This window comes from Talaromyces marneffei, chromosome 3 (genome assembly GCF_009556855.1).
Source record: "Talaromyces marneffei chromosome 3, complete sequence".
NCBI lineage: Eukaryota > Fungi > Ascomycota > Eurotiomycetes > Eurotiales > Trichocomaceae > Talaromyces > Talaromyces marneffei.
The window spans coordinates 2,176,264-2,195,328 of NC_072350.1; the positions used below are offsets into that span (position 1 = coordinate 2,176,264).

Below are 19,065 nucleotides of genomic sequence, written 5' to 3' on the forward strand. Positions count from 1 at the left end.
CTTGTCGCGTTGATGATTACGTCTTTCTTCTAGGTATCTCTTTGAGATGGCGAAAATAAGGTGTTGAGAGGGACCAGCCTCTGCGACAATGCGATCGAATAAACCGATGAATAAGAATGATGTATAATAGATCCCCTCTTGCAGATCGAGAAAGACCAAGATACAATGGTAGATTGCGGGCCCGCCCGACAGTTGTTTTGAGTGTCTCCGACTCTCACAAAGGGTGTGTGTGTGTGTGTGAGGCGTGGGATGCTTCAAAGATGAAGCGTCAATAAACGAAGGGACAGGGAATAAAAAGAAACTGAAGAAAGCCAAGAATGGCGACGACAACCACGACAACAAGAAGACGAAGAGGGGGGATGGAGGAAGAGAGGGAGGGAAGAAAGAATTGGCGGGAGGAGGGAGGTAGAAGAGGATGTTGTTTATTTTAGGCTGGCTGGCTGGACTGGCTGGGCTGGGCTTAGGGACGGCAGCACCAGGCAGGAGGAGCAGATCAGAAGTGGCCGCCTTCTTTCTTTCTTTCTGGGCCAAGAAGAAAGAAAGAGAAGGAACGCTAGGAAGGGAAAGGGAAGGAGTGGGGGGGCGGCCCAAGCGGCATTTGGTTTGTTCTTAACAGAGACAACACTACCGATGTTTACTCTCAGTCAACCTATCTCTTGAGGAGTTGAAGAACTAAGTTTATTTGACTATTGGCATTATCATACCTATGATATAAGTTACATTACTACGTATAACTAGTTAGTACATTCGGGGCCCATGGTTTTTAGTCCGATGGAGATCGCTCAACTGAGATGGAGCTCTACCGGGTAGGGCATCCCCCCATCGAGATACCACTGAGTGATCCTGGTGGCAAGATTTGTAAAAAAAGATCAATCGTGGTAGGGTGTATTAATCATTGGTAGCCAAGCCAACCAAGCAACTAATCATGGAGTGGAAATGCAAGCATGGGTCACGGTAGAACACTGGGAAATACTCCGTGGGAAGAAGCGAGAACTGAACTCGACTGATACGTAAATATTTGCTCGTGTACGGAGTATGGGCGAGTTCATGTGCCTAGAAACTGGGAAAGGTACTTCCCGGATAGGGAACCACGGCGCTTCGGAGGGGCCCCCACTTCAGAGGCTAGAAAGGTGGAGTCATTGGCTGGTCACTTACAGACCGTTACAGTATGTTGTCCGGTACCGTCTGGATACAGAACCACCCAATCATGCCATGGTGTGTTTCCTGCGCTGTATGACTGGCCGTGAGGCACCTACCATTTCTATGCGCGCGAGATGTGTGTGTGTGTATATATATATATATATAGAAAGAGCGTGTCTGCCATCTCATCACACTTTGATCGCATCCTGTCATCCAATCTTCTTCCTCCCGTCCGGGGTACAATGTATCTGGCATCGAAGATCGGCTGAGCCCAATCCGCTCGGCTAAAGACCGTTGACCTGATAGATTAATAGAAACTTACGTAGTACGTACTATGTAGTAGTAGGATTAATACTGGTTCTATAGCTGGTCCGTGACTGACTGTCCACTCTGTGCGGAACCGAGAAATTCATTCCCTTAGGTAGCTTAGATTGAGTAGAGGCTGTCGAGCACTGAGCTATCGAAAAGGCGATGCATCAACGTCCAAGACTTGTCCGATTCTGTAATTTGCCGATAGAATGACCCATCTGGTTTTCTAGATTTATCAAGTATGGGCTAACACAGCCGAAAGGCAAAAAAGGATGTCCTCTTACTCTATGTGTCCTTCTAGAGCACAACGACCAGGGGTTATTTTAGATCTATGATAGAAAAGAAGCCTCCGAAACGCCACAAGTTGGCAGCTTGTACATGGACGTTCGCCAATCCGTCCCCGACTGACTCGGTAACTCGATTTGAAACCCCTGGAGATGTGTCACAGACACAAAAACATGCGAACGTGGTGTATGTAGTACAGAGGATGAAGACAATTAACTTCGAGACCTGGAATAAATGAAGAGGAATGAATGCCTCCCGTACTACGAGTAAACGAGCAGGACCCCCTAAAATTACCGTAAGAACGCCAGCAAAACAGAACGAAGCAAAGTCGAGAGAGTGGGGTCACGCTGACAGCAAAGATCCAGGGGTCTGGGAGAAGCATTGTTATTGGCTCTACGGATTCTCAAACTGGCGCGGGCTAACAATCTGAAATTCTGAATCACCCGTCTTCTGTTTCAGAATGGACAGCCACTTGTCCTAACTGTACTAGGGCTGTAGTGGACATCTGAGACAGCCGAATAAACAGCCAGTATGAAGTTATGTACACAGCTACGTTCTTGGAGATGCATGTTGACGGCCCACTGTGCATCTTGCATACCTCGGTTGCGACCCCTCTCGACTTCATCGACGCTGACACAGTGTGACTGCAGAAGTCATCCCGATGACCTTGCTGGTAGAACAGAAGAACAAAACAGCCCAAGAGACAAACTCAAAGATCGTATCATTCTAAACTTTTCAGAGAAATCAGGCGAGAAATCGTTAGTAATTCCCCGTTCTGGAAATATAACCTTATCTTGTACCGGATGCCGTTATTTTCAGGCACTCAGGCCAACATAGCCGTCACCTGGTCCGTACTGACTACGCTACGGAGGAGTTCGCTAGTCTGGCTGGCTAATGGCTTATTCCCCGATATACCTCCGAGGCACATCCAGTTCTGTTGGATCTGACTACGGACCACAACACAAGCCAAAGAATGGCATTGTTGATCAGACAGGAACGAGTTCTCAGACAACACAACACGAACCTACCAATGCGTCTACTTACATGCATGTCACTTCTCATGCACGTGTTCCTGTGAGAAGCGTCAGGAACAGTCCTGATCTGCAGAACCCTCTACTCCGTTCTCTGTACACACAAACATGAATAATTGCTCGATAAGATGACGTTTGCTGTTCCTCTTTCTGAAACCAACAGAATACGGGGTAGCCTGAAAAACGAAGCGTGCACATAGCAGACTAATCTAAGCTAGGTTTCGGAACTTTACGACCTGCAGATGCCAGATAGATTCCATTCCATAGCCTCACTCAACACTGACCAACAGTTGAAGTGTGTCCATTCTCGTGGCTAAGCTAGGCTGACCGACAGAAATATTCCGTATAGAGTTAACTATCTGCCCAGAGAAGCTAACCTACCAGCATAGTGCTTACTGTGGATTCCCAAGCAAGACGATCACAGCTAGCAGAAGAATCTACTCCTTATTCGAAACATTTCCCTGGCTTCTATCCATTCTCCGTATCAGCTTCGGCTAACTTATCTACTACGTACAAACCTACTTTGGTGTGGCTTGAGACAGGGTAGGGCATCTGATTGGCGAGTCCCTGACAGAAATGTAAGCCTAGGTACGTACCTGCTTTTACTCACATGGATGGAAAGCATCAATTGTGGAGTCTAGGTACAAAACCTAGAAAAAAACGCTATTAATTTTCTTAATTGAGCAGCTTATACTTTGCACTAAATCAGAACAGAACAAAACGGTGCCAGGTAGGGCCTCCTCAAAAAGGAAAGAGAGAAACCCCCATGGTCAAAAGATCCAAACACCGGAGAAAAGCTTCAGACTGTCTCAAGTTTGTTCAATTGAGCGTTTCAGATTTCACTTTCTACTGTAGTACGATTCTATCGAGTCTATGGTGTATTCACTAGACTTCTCGGGGGGGGGAAAAAAAGCCTCGTCTGCTCGGCCTCTTCTCTTGAACTATCATTGATGCCCCCAGCCATCACACCCCTCACAATTTTCCGAGTCAATCAATGGACCTGGAACTGGCCAGACCGTTTTCTCTTTTCCTTTCTTTTTCGTGTTCCCTCTTTTCTTGCTACGGGTATAATGGGTCCAACGGTGGCCTCCTCCCTATCGAAAAAACTAGTAGCACCTAGTCTCCATACGGCACACTGTCTAGATGAATGTAGCATTTAATACTTCTGATATAGACCCAATTGACCAATCAACAAACACCACTTTAATCACGAAAATGCTCCACTGAACGTTTTCGGAGAGTGCACTAGACCCAGCTACTGCGTAGCGCATGAACTTTTCTTCTGCATTGTTTTTTATATTGGTTGATGCCCACAATGGAGCGGAGGAGAAGGTTGTGTTGCCATGTTCTACAGATTCTGAAACAGGTCTAGGAATTTTAGGGACTGTCGTACTCCGTACCGTTTGATGTGTCGATTAGCAGATTTATTGTCTAATACTATTGGTTCGAAGCTATATAATGCGTATGTAAGGGAAAGGGTAGGGGATGCTTCTTAAGACCTAGCATTTATATCTCCGAATTTGGGTAGGGAGGCTTTTGTCGAAATTCCCTCTTTTTCCACTTTCTGACTTTCTGGCCTGCGTTCTAGGCTTCTAGCCTTCTTGGGATCTTGGAGTTTGAGGAGAGTGATCATTATCTCGTATGTTAAACGTTGACAGGGCACATGGTTGCTACTACGTAGTACATTCGCAGTAGTTTATGTACGTACAGAGTAGTACGTACGCACACCGTCTTTTATACGCAGTGCAACGACCCAGAAACTAACGAACGATAGTTCTCCTGACTCGATAGACTTCTTAGCCTTTTGTCCATGTCATAAAATCAATGCTAAGTATAACGGCCATAACCTGTTGCAGTCCCATGCATGTGCTCTCTTCAATAGTTCGGCCACTCCGCTGGTACTACCACAGTACCACTCTATCAGCTCATAGAAAATAAATCGAGCAATTAAGAGCCACGGCGACCTTGTAGTCCCACAAACCGTATTTCCGGTATACTAGAGTGTTATCCGCGGAGTTTTGGAACGGCAAAGTCGTTTATGGACATTGTCAACGTGACAGGGAAACGTTGACCGCCCATTTGTTGAAGAGAGTGTGTGTTGCAACGTGATGTTTTTGTGGCGTAGGGTTTGTCCATGGCGATTCCTGCCAGTATGAGAAATGCAGGCATTTTCAGTCTAGTAGAGACATGATAGATCTCATCGACGACCTCTCTTAGATCCCTTCCCGCCTTTCCCGCCCTTCCTACCTTTCCTGGAAGGTCCCTGGATACTCGCCAGATCCTGTTTGCTCAGTCTGAGCGTTCCTCCAGAAAATTTACCGACAGCCGGAGCTCCAACCCCTCTCTCCCTGCGCTTTATGCTACTCTTTTTCTGTTTAAAGACAGGTTTCTCAAGAATAATACCATTCTCCCGCGCTTCACGGCGGCGGGTGGTTTCCGTCTTTATAGCTTTGGACTGGATTCCCTCGCGATGTGATTTTGGCATTTTGTTTGGTGCGAATATTGATGTCTTGGCTCCCAGAGCTTGCAGTCGGAGATCTAAGGCTTTATGTCTGTTTTTGCCCGTTGGGTTTAGGTCTGAGGAACCCGATTCGAGAAGATGTGATTCTTTGAGTAGACGTTGTAGTGCGAGATCGTTTTGTAGATTTTCTGTTTCATTTTCGGCAGCCTCGCCTTTGGACTTGTTTTCCTGCTTATTGGCGGTTGTTGATGGCTTTGTAGATGCTGGAATTTTGGCAGACTGTACACAATGCCCTGATTAGTATATGTACATGGAAGCTGCCGGCCTGAAGAATAACGTACCAAGAGAGCTTTGCGTGTCTGCTTATCTAGCATCACGTCCTCTTTGCGGGCATCGACATGTTCGACGACCATCACCTCTCCGTCACTCTCGCTTTCATTATCCGAGAACCCTTCGAAGTCGTCCCGGGACTCGTCACCCTCTTCATCCTCGTCAGAAATCTGATCTGTTGTCGTAGGATTCGTGGGTATATCTAACGGCTGGAACCGGCTCTCGAAGAACTTTCGTAACAGCTCGTTTGAATTATCTGCTTCTGCTTCCGAATTCGCATTTTTCGGGGCTGTAGAGGAACTTGATATTTTCCTTCTTTTTACTACTGCGTCCCTCATGTTGTCTGTACTATCAATCGATTCCACCTGGATTTATGATATCGGTAGTCGAGTGTTAAAAACGCGATTGGGTGAATAAAATAAAAAAAAATAAAATCATGTCACGTGCGATAAGATAAGGACGAGCAAATCGGACGGCGGGGCCGCCGCATCTCAAGCATCGAAAACGATCAAGAAATTCACTCCTAGAAACTCACAATTGCGCAACATAAAAAACGAAGAAAAACATATTTAAAATGACAAAATTCCGTCCTTGTATTGACCTTCACTCCGGTCAAGTGAAACAAATAGTGGGCGGCACATTGACCACAGTGGACAGCGAATTGAAGACAAACTATATATCCAAGCTACCCGCAAGTCACTATGCAGATTTGTACAAGCAACATGACCTCCGCGGTGGCCATGTTGTAATGCTTGGTCCGGGGAATACTGAAGCGGCAAAAGAGGCCTTAAAGGCATGGCCTAATGGGCTGCAGGTTGCTGGGGGTATTACAGACCAAAATGCATCGTACTGGATTGAGCAAGGGGCCGAGAAGGTGAGAATAAACGTCGCCAGCTTTATAAGTTCACAACGCTTGTTATCTGTCTATGAATCGAGAGTGGCTGACAAGAAGAAAGGTTATAATCACATCCTTCCTCTTCCCAGAAGGCAAATTCTCCCTCGACAGACTCAAGTCAGTCCTCTCATCACTGGGAAACGACACCTCAAAACTGGTTCTTGACCTGAGCTGTCGAAAGAAGGGAAACACATGGTTCGTCGCCATGAACCGGTGGCAGACCATCACAGAAATGGAAATAACGCAAGGTAAGTCAATATACACCTAACAGGTATTTTGCGGGACTAAGCACTGAATGTTCGACACAGAGTCAATATCAATGCTAGAACCATACTGCTCTGAATTTTTGATTCATGCCGCCGACGTGGAAGGATTGCAACAAGGTGTCGACGAAGAATTGGTTGCGAAACTGGCTGAATGGTGCTCGATACCGGTCACGTATGCCGGAGGAGCGAGGCACTTGCAGGATCTTGAGAAGGTTCATGTGAGTAGTGGTGGGAAGGTTGATCTAACTATTGGGAGTGCTTTGGACATATTTGGTGGTTCGGGGGTGACGTTTGATGAGTGTATAGAGTGGAACAAAAGTCATTAATATTAGTTAGACCGTGTATATAAAAGTGCAGTCTTGATACTCAGATGTATACCTTGACATGAGGCATCATGAGATGTCCCAGAAGACGCTTCTTCAGTTCCTGTCATACATTATATCACTAATCGTAACAGGTACAGACAATTCCCTTACATCGTAAGACCGTGAGTAAGGCGTGAATTGACATTCTCATGCTCCTTAAGTCATCTCATAAGTACGACAGATTCGCTGGGCCTTGAAGCCACGTCCAGGTATACAACGAAGTAATATTATAACGCAATGGACCAAATGGTTTCAGTCATAAGAAGGTAAATGACAGAACAGGATCAACATGTACAAATAGGTCATATGCATAAACTACAAATTAGAAACCGCCAATTACACCCAACGCCAAAAGCAAGATAAACGGATGCAAAGTCATAAGAATAACGATCCTTAATCCTAGACCCAACTTGCATGATTCAAAAGTAATCCCACCATTAGCTAAAAAGGCAATTATATGATATCTGTCGAGCAAGAGAGTCTAGTTCAACGAAATAGCCCCCCTCCGATTCGCTCGCACATGCAGATATGCCTGGAAACCGCAGAAGACAAAGAAGCCCTGTATCGAGAGAGAAGATGTAAGATGAATAAGCCAGAAAAGAACCGAGCTATTATTGCCCGTCATGAGAAAGAGGTTGCACGTACCGCGTAAATGATCACGGCAGTGAAAATAGAGCCGGCTACCACCGTGCCATCTTCGGGGGTTCCTTCTGATCCGGTGAATGCAGGGTGATTTGCCTATATTAATAGAATACCTTAGCAAGATGGCCAAGCAACAGGTTGAATAGTATTCGGAAGGAGGGTAAGACGAACGTTGTATAGCGATCCGAGAATTGATAGAATGATAACGGCAAAGAATGAAATGACCACGCTGTTTCCCCCAAATCCTGCATTAGTATTTATTCAGTTCTAATATTTGAAACAGTTCAGTTCTTACCAGCTCCAAGCGTTCAAGGCTGAGAAAATCGGCTTCATATTGATTGATTGATACGGCAGAGCTCCGACGAGAGTGGTACGGATAGACGGAATGAGTGGCCGGGCACAGTGGTCGTGTGTATAAAAGATAGATCGAAGATGATATTAACGAGAGCTTCTCGGAGACTGCTCTGGATAGGGAATGATAGGTAAATTCGAAGGATGGGGGTGTATTTCAATGTTGATTGCGAATGTCAAGTCGCTGGTTTGCGGTTGGTTAATGGGGAAGGCTGGCGGCAGAGATCGGCAGAACCTACTAAGCCCATTGACGGTGGAACCTGATTGGTGCATACGGTCTTCGTACCAGAGCTTCATATGTATTGAATGTATTTAATAGTTCTTTTTTTTTATAAGAACAACATTTATAATCATATCAAATATCGTAAACATTGTTTTTCGTACATGGATTAGCCATGTTCATCATATAGACAAGAACACCACAAAAATGCCCCAGAAAGCGCCGTGAAATGCGATTGCGTTAGAATTGATACAACAGGTCCTGACGAAAGGTTGTCTGACTTTCTACTCTTCATCGTCCAGCATCTTCGACATATAGGGACCATCAAGCGTATACCCAAGACGTGCATAGTAGCTTCGGACACCCACACCAGAAATGACACTGATCTTCTTGCTGCCATGCTCTTCTCTAGCAATGCGTTCAGCTTCTTCCATCAAGAGAGTACCGAATCCGCGGTGCTGGAATTTGCGGGCGTCTCGGCCGTGCAATGGCACAGCTGAGCCATAAACATGCAGTTCTCGCACAAGACTTGTTTGTTGACCCGTGAGCTCAGGACGGAAGGTATGAGTAGCGCTACATTTGCGCAAGCGCAAAAGACCAATCAAGATATCCTGCTTAGGGTCCTCATAGGCCAAGAATGTTTCCCAACCGCCATTTGCAGTGTAATCTCGTCTGACGAGTTCGATTTGAGAGGGCCTGATCTTATTCTTGACTTCATTGATACCGACTTCTCGCGTTCGCACATCCCGACATGTCGTTCCAAAATCTTTCATTCGAGCCAAAGCAAGTTCACGAAGGTTTCCGTTTTCGACACCGGAGGTAACCAGTGGCATAGGGATATCACGTTGCACTCGATAGATACGCGTCCATGGGGGCACCAACGCAAGGATTCGAGCTACAATGTCGATAAGCGCGTTTGGTGTATAGTTCTTGTAACGCCCTGTTCTCCATAATTCGTACAAACCAGTTCCTCGAATCACGAGGGTAGGATAAATCTTCAAACCGTCTGTACGGAAGGCCGGGTTCTCAAAGTACTCCACGAATTGGTCCAGATCTCGTTCCATGCCAACATTTGGCAAGTCAGGCATCATGTGACTGACCACTTTGAAACCAGCGTCTTTTGCAAGTTTGAAGGTTTCCGCAACGGCGGCAACTGTGTGCCCTCTGTTGGTATCGCGAGCAACATCCTCATATAAACTTTGAACTCCAATTTCCAGCCTAGTACAACCATATCGCAACATACTACTCAAATGCTGATCCAAGCAATAATCAGGGCGGGTTTCAATTGTAATACCCACACATTTGATATTGCTCATCTCCCCTGCTTGCACGGCCTCATCAACGTTATCGGTCTGATAGCCACTGAGCGCGTTATGAAGCTGCGATATGAAAGAGTTACGGTAATCTTCCGGAAGTGACATGAAGGTGCCGCCCATGATAATATATTCAACCTTGTCTACGCTGTGTCCTAGCGACTTCAACTGGTCGACTCGTCCTCGTGCCTGCTCGAAAGGATCGTACCGAGCTCGGATAGCTCTCATGGAGGTTGGCTCGTAACCGGTGTATGACTGAGTGGAATATTCGAAATCAGAGTCGGGGCCACCAGGGCAGTAGACACAAATATTTCCGGTATAGGCGATGTGTGGGCAGCGATGCGGCTTGCACATCACCGCAACGACTGCAATTCCAGACGAGGTACCTGTTCTCCGTTAGCCGTTGACTGCCAGCTTACGGTAGGGTGTCATACGAATGGGCTTTGCAACCAGCTTTGGTAGGATATATTTCTTATAATGCTCAGGAACTGCAGCGATGATTGCTGTCAGAGGTGGTTGCGCGGCCAGCGAATGCTTTTTGGCAATTTGACCCCGCAGCTTGTTAAGATTGATGTCTTTCTTGGGCTTCATCGGGTCTCGACTGGCCTCATACTCCTGGATGAGGGCATTTGCAACGTCCGAGCAAGCGCGTAGGAATCGCTCATTTTCCGGGAGCAGTTTGTTCCTCTTTGCCAGGGTCTCTGGCTTCACCGTCATCGTGACGGTCGCCATCGTGAAAAATTCGTGTTCGCAATGACTGGTTCGTTATCGGAGAGAGAGCTATCTGAGACAAAGAGAAATATAGGACAAAGAGACCTGATTAACATCCACAGAATCTCCAAGGCTAGTTACTGGACAGGACGTTGGTTGTCGCAAAGACGATAACTAGCAGTGGCCAATTTGATATGTCCAATCGATAAAAATTGACAAAGGCGGGACCGATTGATTTGTCCAACTGCATCGGGAGCCACCGCTTGAGCTCGGGAGGACGGTTAACAGAACTGGCCTTGGCGCTTCCGAAGCGCGAAAAGTACAACCCCCAGATACTCCCTGCTTCAATCTGCTTCTACCAAAAGACCACCCTCCACTCTTTGCTTTCGTTTTATTTTCTTTTCCTCAGATTCCCTTCATCGCAGCCATGCAGGCTTTCCGTCGCAATACCCTTTCTGCTCTGCAGAATGCTACCAAGCAGCGCCGATCTTATATTGGTGCCAGCTCAGCATACTCGTCGACCATCGGCAACCTTCGCATAAACAGTGAGACTCGTGTTATCTTCCAGGGTTTCACTGGTAAACAGGGAACGTTAGTACTGCCCTGGAACCTTGATTCGTGAGCTTGAATTGACGGAAGGTGGTGCTGTCTAGTTTCCATGCCGAGCAAGCCATCGCATACGGTAATTCCGACCATCCCCCAGAATATTTGATCGAATGATGAATACTCATGTATACAAGGTACCAAGGTCGTTGGTGGAACCAATCCCAAGAAAGCTGGAACTACACATTTGGACCTCCCGGTCTTCGCTACAGTGAGCGATGCCGTGAAGGAGACAGGGGCTACCGCCTCAGCCATCTTCGTTCCGTATGTCTGATATTTACAACGCTGAGATTGGAACACCTTGTGCTTACGAAGTCTAGCCCACCGCTGGCCGCTGCGGGTATTGAGGAAGCCATCGCAGCTGAGATCCCTCTTGTTGTTTGGTCAGTCTCCTCTACCTCTCCTCTCTGCTCCATATAGCTCCGGACTAACAGCTCTACAGCATTACCGAGGGTATTCCTCAACATGGTACGTGATCTTAGACAGCCTTGGATCATATAAGAATCTCATCTAACGTATTGAAGACATGGTGCGCATCACCGATATTCTGAAGACACAAGACAAGACACGATTGGTCGGCCCTAACTGTCCCGGTATCATCGCTCCGGTACGTTTCACCTCTCATGACATGACGCAAGCCTATAGCAGTGCACTCCGATGAGAGCAAATGATTAATGTTGGAACTTCTTATAGGGTCAATGCAAAATTGGTATCATGCCTGGTTTCATCCACAAGCGTGGTCGTATCGGTATCGTCTCTCGTTCCGGAACTCTCACCTACGAAGCCGTCAACCAGACTACCCAGGCTGGTTTGGGTCAGTCCCTCGTCGTTGGTATCGGTGGTGACCCCTTCTCTGGAACAAACTTCATTGACTGCCTGAAGGTCTTCCTCGAAGATGAGGAGACTGATGGTATTATCATGATTGGTGAAATCGGTGGTAGCGCTGAGGAGGATGCCGCAGAGTTCTTGAAGTCCGAGAACAAGAAGAACAAGCCCACTGTCAGCTTCATTGCTGGTATCAGTGCTCCCCCTGGCCGACGAATGGGCCACGCCGGTGCTATTGTTAGCGGTGGTAAGGGTGGTGCTGACTCCAAGATCTCTGCTCTCGAGGCTGCTGGTGTTATCGTTGAGCGAAGTCCTGCTTCTCTCGGAAAGACTCTTCGCGACGAGTTTGTGCGACGTGATCTTCTTTAAAGCAGTGAGTTGGTTCAGGGACGTTCTGTTGTCCCTCTCATCTACGATTGTTACAGTTAGATGTCCTAGTAGATACGAGGGGTGGCTGTACTTTGTTCGTTTGTGTGTTGATACTTGATAGTTTCATATCCCGATAGATGTGTGCTTACTTAATGAGACCGTGCTGAGAAAGCAAATTGCACGACTTTCGTAGTGTCTTGTAAGCGGTATCCTGAGCAATACTGTGTAAGAGCAGTTGAAGCTTACACCAAGCAGCTTCAGTTGGCATGTAACCACACTCAAGTCAATATATTAGGAGCCTCTGTAACAATCCCTTGACAAATACATCCACTAGTTAGCTAAGCTGTATCTCCTCTGCAACACGTACCTGGCTAGCGAAACATTGTTGTCGCGAGCAGCGCGTGCGGTGATTGGCTCGCCAGAGGTCAATCACGTGATTCCAGCCACCCAAGCAAAACACAGCAAAGGGAACCAAAACAATAGGGCTAACTCGGTTGTCTGAGTGACAGCCGATTCTGTTTATCCTCCCTTCATATTCCAATTATCCATGACCTCGAACAACCTTGAACGTGACGACGACACCATCCAGCCTAGTTTGGCTTCGAAACTTAATCTAGCGACTCGTTTTATCTGACGCCACGCTTTCTTTTTACGCCAGGTTTGTATGCTTCTATTAATCAGCCATTGATGACACCCGCTGTCGTCTGTTGATGTGGATGTGACGATTAACAACATTCCACCAAATCGCCCTCACCACCCGCGCTCATTGCGCCTAATTTACTCCTACTCAAGACGCATCAAGTGTCTCGGAGATGCCTCCTGAAGTAGGTGAACACTGGGAGCCTCATTTCCAGATGAGTACGTGACTGATCCTTCCTACTGTTATGTGGCGCCTGCTAATCCGTGACTCGTTAGATCGAGCACTCTCTCAAGGCTCGATGATGTCGCATACTCAACCACTGAGTCGACCCGGTACAGCAGATCCATTACGGTCTCGATCAAATACTGCTATGCCGAGAGCTCATCGTCGCCCTCGATCAAGAGGGTCGACTGCTAGTATTCGTTCGAGCACGACACAACAAACCCAGGACCAACACATGGGCGATGGATTTTCTCCCTATGTGGCATCTCAACAAGCACCACCACATGGCGTGTTTAATCCGAATCCTGAGGATATGATGATGCGGTTCAATCAACAGATGGCACATTCAAATAGCCAGGGTTCTCTTGATGTCTCAATGCATGAAGCCCACGGAGCTGTCATGCCACGACCCGAGGATTTTCACGGCCTTCCAAACTCGATGCCTGAAATTGTTCCTGCTCATGGTATTCCTGGCATCCCTGTCAGCCATTACGGACACATTTACGACGGGAGTGGAATGGACTCTCAGATGCCGGACCGCGTGGGTGACGATAATGATAATTCGGAGGCTGGTGGTCGAAAGAAACGAGGCTCCAGCTCCACTATTGCTAACGATAATGAACTGAGAAAACTTTTACGTCAATATGAAGGTTACACGCTCAAGCAGATGGCCGCAGAGGTTCAGAAGCATGAAGGTGCGGGAGGCAAATCTGAAAAGGTGAAACAGGTTTTCGCCATGGTGTGGTAAGTTTTCACGATCAAACACGTCTTAATCACGACTTAATTAAATGCTTGTGTTTAGGTTGAAGGAGAATTGCCGGAAAAGCAGCGGCTCTGTTCGTCGGGATCGTGTATATTGTTGTTATGCTGAGAGATGTGGAAGCGAACACGTCTCTGTTCTCAATCCAGCTTCCTTCGGCAAACTCGTGCGAATCATATTTCCAAATGTGCAGACACGTCGCCTTGGTGTCAGAGGTGAATCGAAATATCACTATGTTGATCTCACTGTCATAGAGGAAAAACATCAACAATCGATCGGCCAAAGCTCACAGGATCAAAATACGGCGAACGAATCACTTAATACAGATGGGAGAGGGTTGAACTCGTCTTTGCGACCTCGCAGGTAATTCATGTTGCTCTTTAACACGATGTTACAATGGTACTGACTTTAATTTCACAGTATAAGCATATCTCAACCACCAGTCGATACTGCCGTCTTTCCTTCACCTACAACTTCCTTCACGCCAAAATTCTCGCTCGCCCCGAATGTTAATGGATGCACTTGTGAATCCCAAACACGGTCTAAGATCGACCACACTATTACACTGGAAAACATATCGACACAGAGTGGAAGGATAATACGTCAAATGCTCGCTTTCTCAGACTCGACTTCAGTACATGTCGATGACTCCCTGAAAATTCCCGACATCTCCCCCTTCCTTCCTGCCAACACAGACACCAAAGTTGCAGATGCCTTGGCAGCCTTGTACAGGACGCATTGCATTTCTGTCATTGACAGCTTTCGGTTTTGTAAAGAACGGAACTTGTTTCGACACTTTTCTGCATTTCATGGGACATTGACTGTTCCAGTACAGAAACTGCTTATTCACCCAAACCTTGCGCCCTGGATCAAGGAATGTGATTGGCGCATGTACCAAAAAATGATTGAATTCGTGGCTCCTTTGACTACCCAGGTCGTACCACAGCCGGTGCTTGATTCCTTTGGCTCTATTTCCCGGCGTCTCACAGGGCACATTTCCGAGACGTTCAAGTCTCATCCTATCCATGTATCCTTGTCAAGATTAGCACCGGCTCATATTTTCTGCAATCTCTTAAAACATATGCTTGATGTTAACCAAGCTGCTAATGCAGCTGCAGCCTGGCTTTGTCACCCGGATAATCGCAACCAAATGTGGATTGATTTTGCTACGTTTGTGGACCCGAAAGAAATGTTAATCAAAGCTCATATTCCGCCTTGCTCGGAGAAAGCGACAGAGCAAATATTGAAACACGACGTGCGTGCTCTTTTGACGCCATTGGAACATCCCACATCACCTACCCTTCTGTCGTTCTATCAGCAAACAGGAAGCAATACGCAGGACCAGAAAAGCACTGTGGAAGTATCAACAGGCGAAGAATACAACTTCCCTGATAAATGGATATCTTTCATACTTGGTCTACCGTCGCTTTTCCCTAACCATCCCGCGCAGTGCATAGTCGACAAGGTCGATAGATTATGGGACTGTGTGTTACACCGCTTGACACTTGCTGGCGCCCCTAGCTTTAGTGCATGGTGGATGACCAAAGTGTTCTTCCACGAAATGCTATTATGGCAAGTGGAAAAAGGTGGTTTTATGAAGCATTCGCCTAGCTCTATACAGAGTTCCTCAGCACAATCACAGCCGGAGAACCCTCAGGCTCGCATTTCTAGACATGGGAGTTTTGCCGTTCCAGTCAAGAATGAGGCTTTTGTCACCAACGAGAACGGCTCCATCATGGAGTCTGCGCCAACAGCAAACCCAGGAAATGACACAACAATAATTGAAAAGAACCCAGCTATGGAGAATTTCCCGGGTCCCCAAGCGCCTAACCACGATGACAGCGGCATCGCCCTTGATGACGATTCTATGCTCATGTCCGTTGGCAAATACGATATAATGACAGATACAACAGATGCCGAAGGCGACGTAGTTGTTGTCGCCTAAATGACTATCTATTCAAACATTTGAGGGCATTTGTCCTGCATTTTCTTCTTGGGTGGTATTAGCCCTGTATTGCTTTGTGTGGTTATTGATTCAAACAAAATGACATACAGTGTTGAGTGTGGTTTTAGCTTCCTTGCTATTCACTTCTTCTGCTCTGGGATTTGATACTGTCTTCTGATTCTTCTTTCTACCGTTTGTCTTTGGAGCCGTTGGCGAATTGGATTTTTCAAAATATCCCTTTTTTTGTCTTTTCCCCATTTCTTCTCTTTTGTTCCCATGTCAACTGACTACCTGTACTTTTGCACCCCCCCTACAAATTCTTCGACGAGCGATGATGACCGTATGAGCATTAATATCTGAATCGTTGAGCAGCGTTTACAGAGACCTCGTCTCTCCGCTGGTCTCTGTTTAGTTTCTTTCTGAAAGGCTTTGCCAGGACCCCCCTTTTTGAATTACCCTACTTCCTTCTACCTATCTTACTATTTTCATTTTTGTCTTGAGTATCTTTCTCATGAACTCTTTTTGTATATAGTACCATTCGATACTTTACTTTTTGGAAGAATACTATCTCCCATTCTTGTATTGAAATAAAAGATGGGAATTTACTAAATCATTACTTCTTATTGATATGATTCTATATAAGATTTTGCTATCTGTTCTTGATGCGGATAAGTTATAGGTAATCGTCCTGACTTGTGTATTCGACAGCTATCAACTTAATATACATCTATGTTACTTCACAGCACTAACCAGACCACATGTCACAAATAGATAGCTACCATGTATATCGAAACATCCACCAAAAAGGGGTTTTTTTGGTGCCCGAACATAATCACCGCGTATCAAGAGCAGGAAAATAGCGAGTACCCGCGAATCCGTGGACCATGATACTCTCAATATCAATATTTCCACCACTATACGGACTCCACAATTTGATTAGGATATATCGACCGGACCTGTTATGCAATATTAGCAAGACTTCATATGACGAAAATGTGAAGAGGGGCGAACGTACACAGGTGGATCGAAATTGATGCAAACCATGCTTTTTTCCCGTTCAATGAAGAACCGTGCATGTGGTTTCATGATGTTAGATATCCCATTCATGTCTCCTCCCACGCCGATTGTAGCTGCACCTGAAGAGCGGGCTGGTTCGATTAGACTTGGAGAATCGAGGCGGTGATTGCTTCCGAGACTGTAGAGACTGTTGGGAGGGCCACGATCACGGCGTCGCGAGTCGAGACGACCGCGGCTATTGAATTCGACCGTATCGCCGCCGTCGCTGTCGTCTTCATCTACGGGACAGAATAACTCGCTGTCTTCTCCGCTATCCAAATGATAAATGTCGTTGCCTGATGGGAATTCGTCATCGTCATGTGGTCTACCGTCCGGGATGCCGTCGTGCTCGGTAGTGACTCTCAGCTGAGGTTCTGCATATGTAGGATTGAAGAGTGAGCGACGAGACCATGTCGAGTCATTTGCCTGTGCGTCGATATCTCCGGTAGAAACCCCAGCGCCGACCGTCTCAGTGCCTTGGTTTCGAGAACGATACGTGTTCAAGTACCCCCTGGATGGGTTGCCGTAGAGTCGTCTGGATTCATGACAGCGCCGGCTCCGTGTCGGATAGTGGATTTGATACTGAGCCGTCCGTTCCAGAAGTTCGTCGGACGACATCGAAACAAAGATCATGCCTTCTTGTATTCTAAAAGCTTGTCAGTCGTGTTTTCAGAAATTGCTGGGTATCAGACTTACGCAGCATCGAACCCTTTCTTCGGTGCGCGAATCACAATCTTCTTGAGTGAAAATGGTGTTTCACCACGATGATTTAAAACTATATTACACCGACTCTTCTTTGTGCAGTAAACCGAAGTGTCGTCAAGCAGAACATTTCCTGGCCACGAGCTTTCGCCATTGTCTTCATCATAGTAGTTCCCGCCGTCACAGCTATTAATTTCCATCTTTAACAACCCAGGTACGACCTGGCCATAATGTCCATAACTGAATCCCGTGAGTCCTTCTCTTTTGTCATCAGAATCCAGCTTGCATCTCTTTGATCGCCACCTGGAGCCAGGTGAGTCAAGATCAGGATGACGTGGAGAGCCTTCTAAATCGGTAGGGGTAGGAAACCGAGGTGCAGCCCCTGCTACACTAGGCACTCCAAAAGAAGCAGCCAAACGATCAAAATCTTCGACAATCGCACCCATCGTCATAGGTACGGATCGGTCTGTAGCTGGAAGTCCGAGTTCAGCAAACAAACGGTCAAAGCGTTCGCTCATGGCAGACGCTGTTGCAGGTGTTGCGTCTCCTGAAAGTGGCGTACTGAACTCAGCAGCAACACGATCCCACCAGTCGTCGCTGGGGGCGGGCATCCTCGAAGTGGGTTCTCGTAGTTGTTGGGAACCGGGGCCGTTGCCATTGTCCAATGTATTAGCCCTGTTTGCTCTGTTTGCCATCAATCTTAAAGCTGTCTCGCTGGGCCTCAGACGACGACGCCCTGGCCTGTTGCCGGGTGTCGACGATCCTGGCTCCTGGTTCATGCTGGTGTCAAGGCTGTTAGTGATGGGAAACCTTCTCCGTTCCCGATATAGACCTAATGGTCGGGCGTTTTCTGCGCCGGTATGGGACGCCTCGGATGAATACTGCTGTAGCTGTCTGTGTACAGCGGCTCGGGCTCGTTCATAGATCAGTCTCCGTTGGGCGGTTTGTAGTTGTAGTTGTTCGATTTCGTCGAGAGCCTCAAGAGCACGAGCTGTTTCGCTTCTTGGTCGTGCACGACGGCGATCTGAGTTGTGTAGGATCAATTCACGTAAGTTTTGGAGTCGTGTCTGTTGAGTTTCCGGTGGTCTTTCTGAGGTCGAGCTGCGAGATGTAGAGTTGGAAGCCGGTGGATAATCGTAATTACCCGACTACAGAAGAGCCAAGTCAGTGCATCTGTGGATCATCCCCACTGTAATATGCCATGTCTGCTTTTGTAAAGTTGCAGGAATGGACAGATTACAGCAACGGACCCAAGCCCCAGAAAAATATAAGATATTAGACCAGGAGTACATACCATAATTAGGCAGGTTGCTTAGCAGGCAAAGCCGGCTTGCAGATAGAGGCGGCTAGCTATGACGATAACCAGCGACGGAGCTAGGGCCACCCTAAAAGTATACAAAGTAGATCAGGCAATCGTATGATTCTAAGGTGCAGTCTTGAATGTAAATATAACAGCCTGCTAGAGAAAGGGAATAAATAATAAAGGCGTGGTTGAATACTGGACGAGAAATGGAGGTAAGTTGATGGAGAATGATGTGAATGATGCCAGCACAATGACCAAGTGGGTAACCAACGTCAACTAGCTAAGAGGCTAGGGTCCCCCATATTACCACATACGTACTAG

General features: G+C 46.9%; 7 protein-coding genes across 7 annotated transcripts; 3 read left to right on the forward strand and 4 right to left on the reverse strand.

Moving 5' to 3' along the window:
- Positions 1-4,962: 4,962 nt before the first annotated feature.
- On the reverse strand, positions 4,963-5,894 carry EYB26_004537 (uncharacterized protein; the record flags this gene model as incomplete). Its single annotated transcript, XM_054263828.1, has 2 exons — positions 4,963-5,505; positions 5,568-5,894. The coding sequence occupies 2 exons, from the start codon at positions 5,892-5,894 to the stop codon at positions 4,963-4,965; spliced, it is 870 nt and encodes a 289-aa protein (XP_054119803.1).
- A 236-nt stretch (positions 5,895-6,130) lies between these two features.
- EYB26_004538 (uncharacterized protein) lies at positions 6,131-7,043 on the forward strand (the record flags this gene model as incomplete). Its single annotated transcript, XM_054263829.1, has 3 exons — positions 6,131-6,430; positions 6,513-6,699; positions 6,760-7,043. 3 exons carry the CDS (start codon positions 6,131-6,133, stop codon positions 7,041-7,043), a joined length of 771 nt encoding a protein of 256 aa, XP_054119804.1.
- Positions 7,044-7,563: 520 nt separating this feature from the next.
- EYB26_004539 (uncharacterized protein) lies at positions 7,564-8,057 on the reverse strand (the record flags this gene model as incomplete). The annotated part of the gene is made up of 4 exons (XM_054263830.1): positions 7,564-7,641; positions 7,728-7,820; positions 7,896-7,953; positions 8,020-8,057. The coding sequence occupies 4 exons, from the start codon at positions 8,055-8,057 to the stop codon at positions 7,564-7,566; spliced, it is 267 nt and encodes an 88-aa protein (XP_054119805.1).
- Positions 8,058-8,579: 522 nt separating this feature from the next.
- On the reverse strand, positions 8,580-10,325 carry EYB26_004540 (uncharacterized protein; the record flags this gene model as incomplete). Its single annotated transcript, XM_054263831.1, has 2 exons — positions 8,580-9,994; positions 10,043-10,325. The coding sequence occupies 2 exons, from the start codon at positions 10,323-10,325 to the stop codon at positions 8,580-8,582; spliced, it is 1,698 nt and encodes a 565-aa protein (XP_054119806.1).
- Positions 10,326-10,746: 421 nt separating this feature from the next.
- EYB26_004541 (uncharacterized protein) lies at positions 10,747-12,116 on the forward strand (the record flags this gene model as incomplete). The annotated part of the gene is made up of 7 exons (XM_054263832.1): positions 10,747-10,910; positions 10,973-11,001; positions 11,060-11,186; positions 11,243-11,305; positions 11,365-11,390; positions 11,447-11,529; positions 11,616-12,116. 7 exons carry the CDS (start codon positions 10,747-10,749, stop codon positions 12,114-12,116), a joined length of 993 nt encoding a protein of 330 aa, XP_054119807.1.
- Positions 12,117-12,928: 812 nt separating this feature from the next.
- Positions 12,929-15,683, forward strand: EYB26_004542 (uncharacterized protein; the record flags this gene model as incomplete). Its single annotated transcript, XM_054263833.1, has 4 exons — positions 12,929-12,974; positions 13,032-13,722; positions 13,781-14,101; positions 14,159-15,683. The coding sequence occupies 4 exons, from the start codon at positions 12,929-12,931 to the stop codon at positions 15,681-15,683; spliced, it is 2,583 nt and encodes an 860-aa protein (XP_054119808.1).
- Positions 15,684-16,515: 832 nt separating this feature from the next.
- Positions 16,516-18,738, reverse strand: EYB26_004543 (uncharacterized protein; the record flags this gene model as incomplete). Its single annotated transcript, XM_054263834.1, has 4 exons — positions 16,516-16,639; positions 16,699-17,385; positions 17,436-18,589; positions 18,736-18,738. The coding sequence occupies 4 exons, from the start codon at positions 18,736-18,738 to the stop codon at positions 16,516-16,518; spliced, it is 1,968 nt and encodes a 655-aa protein (XP_054119809.1).
- Between the last annotated feature and the right edge of the window lie 327 nt (positions 18,739-19,065).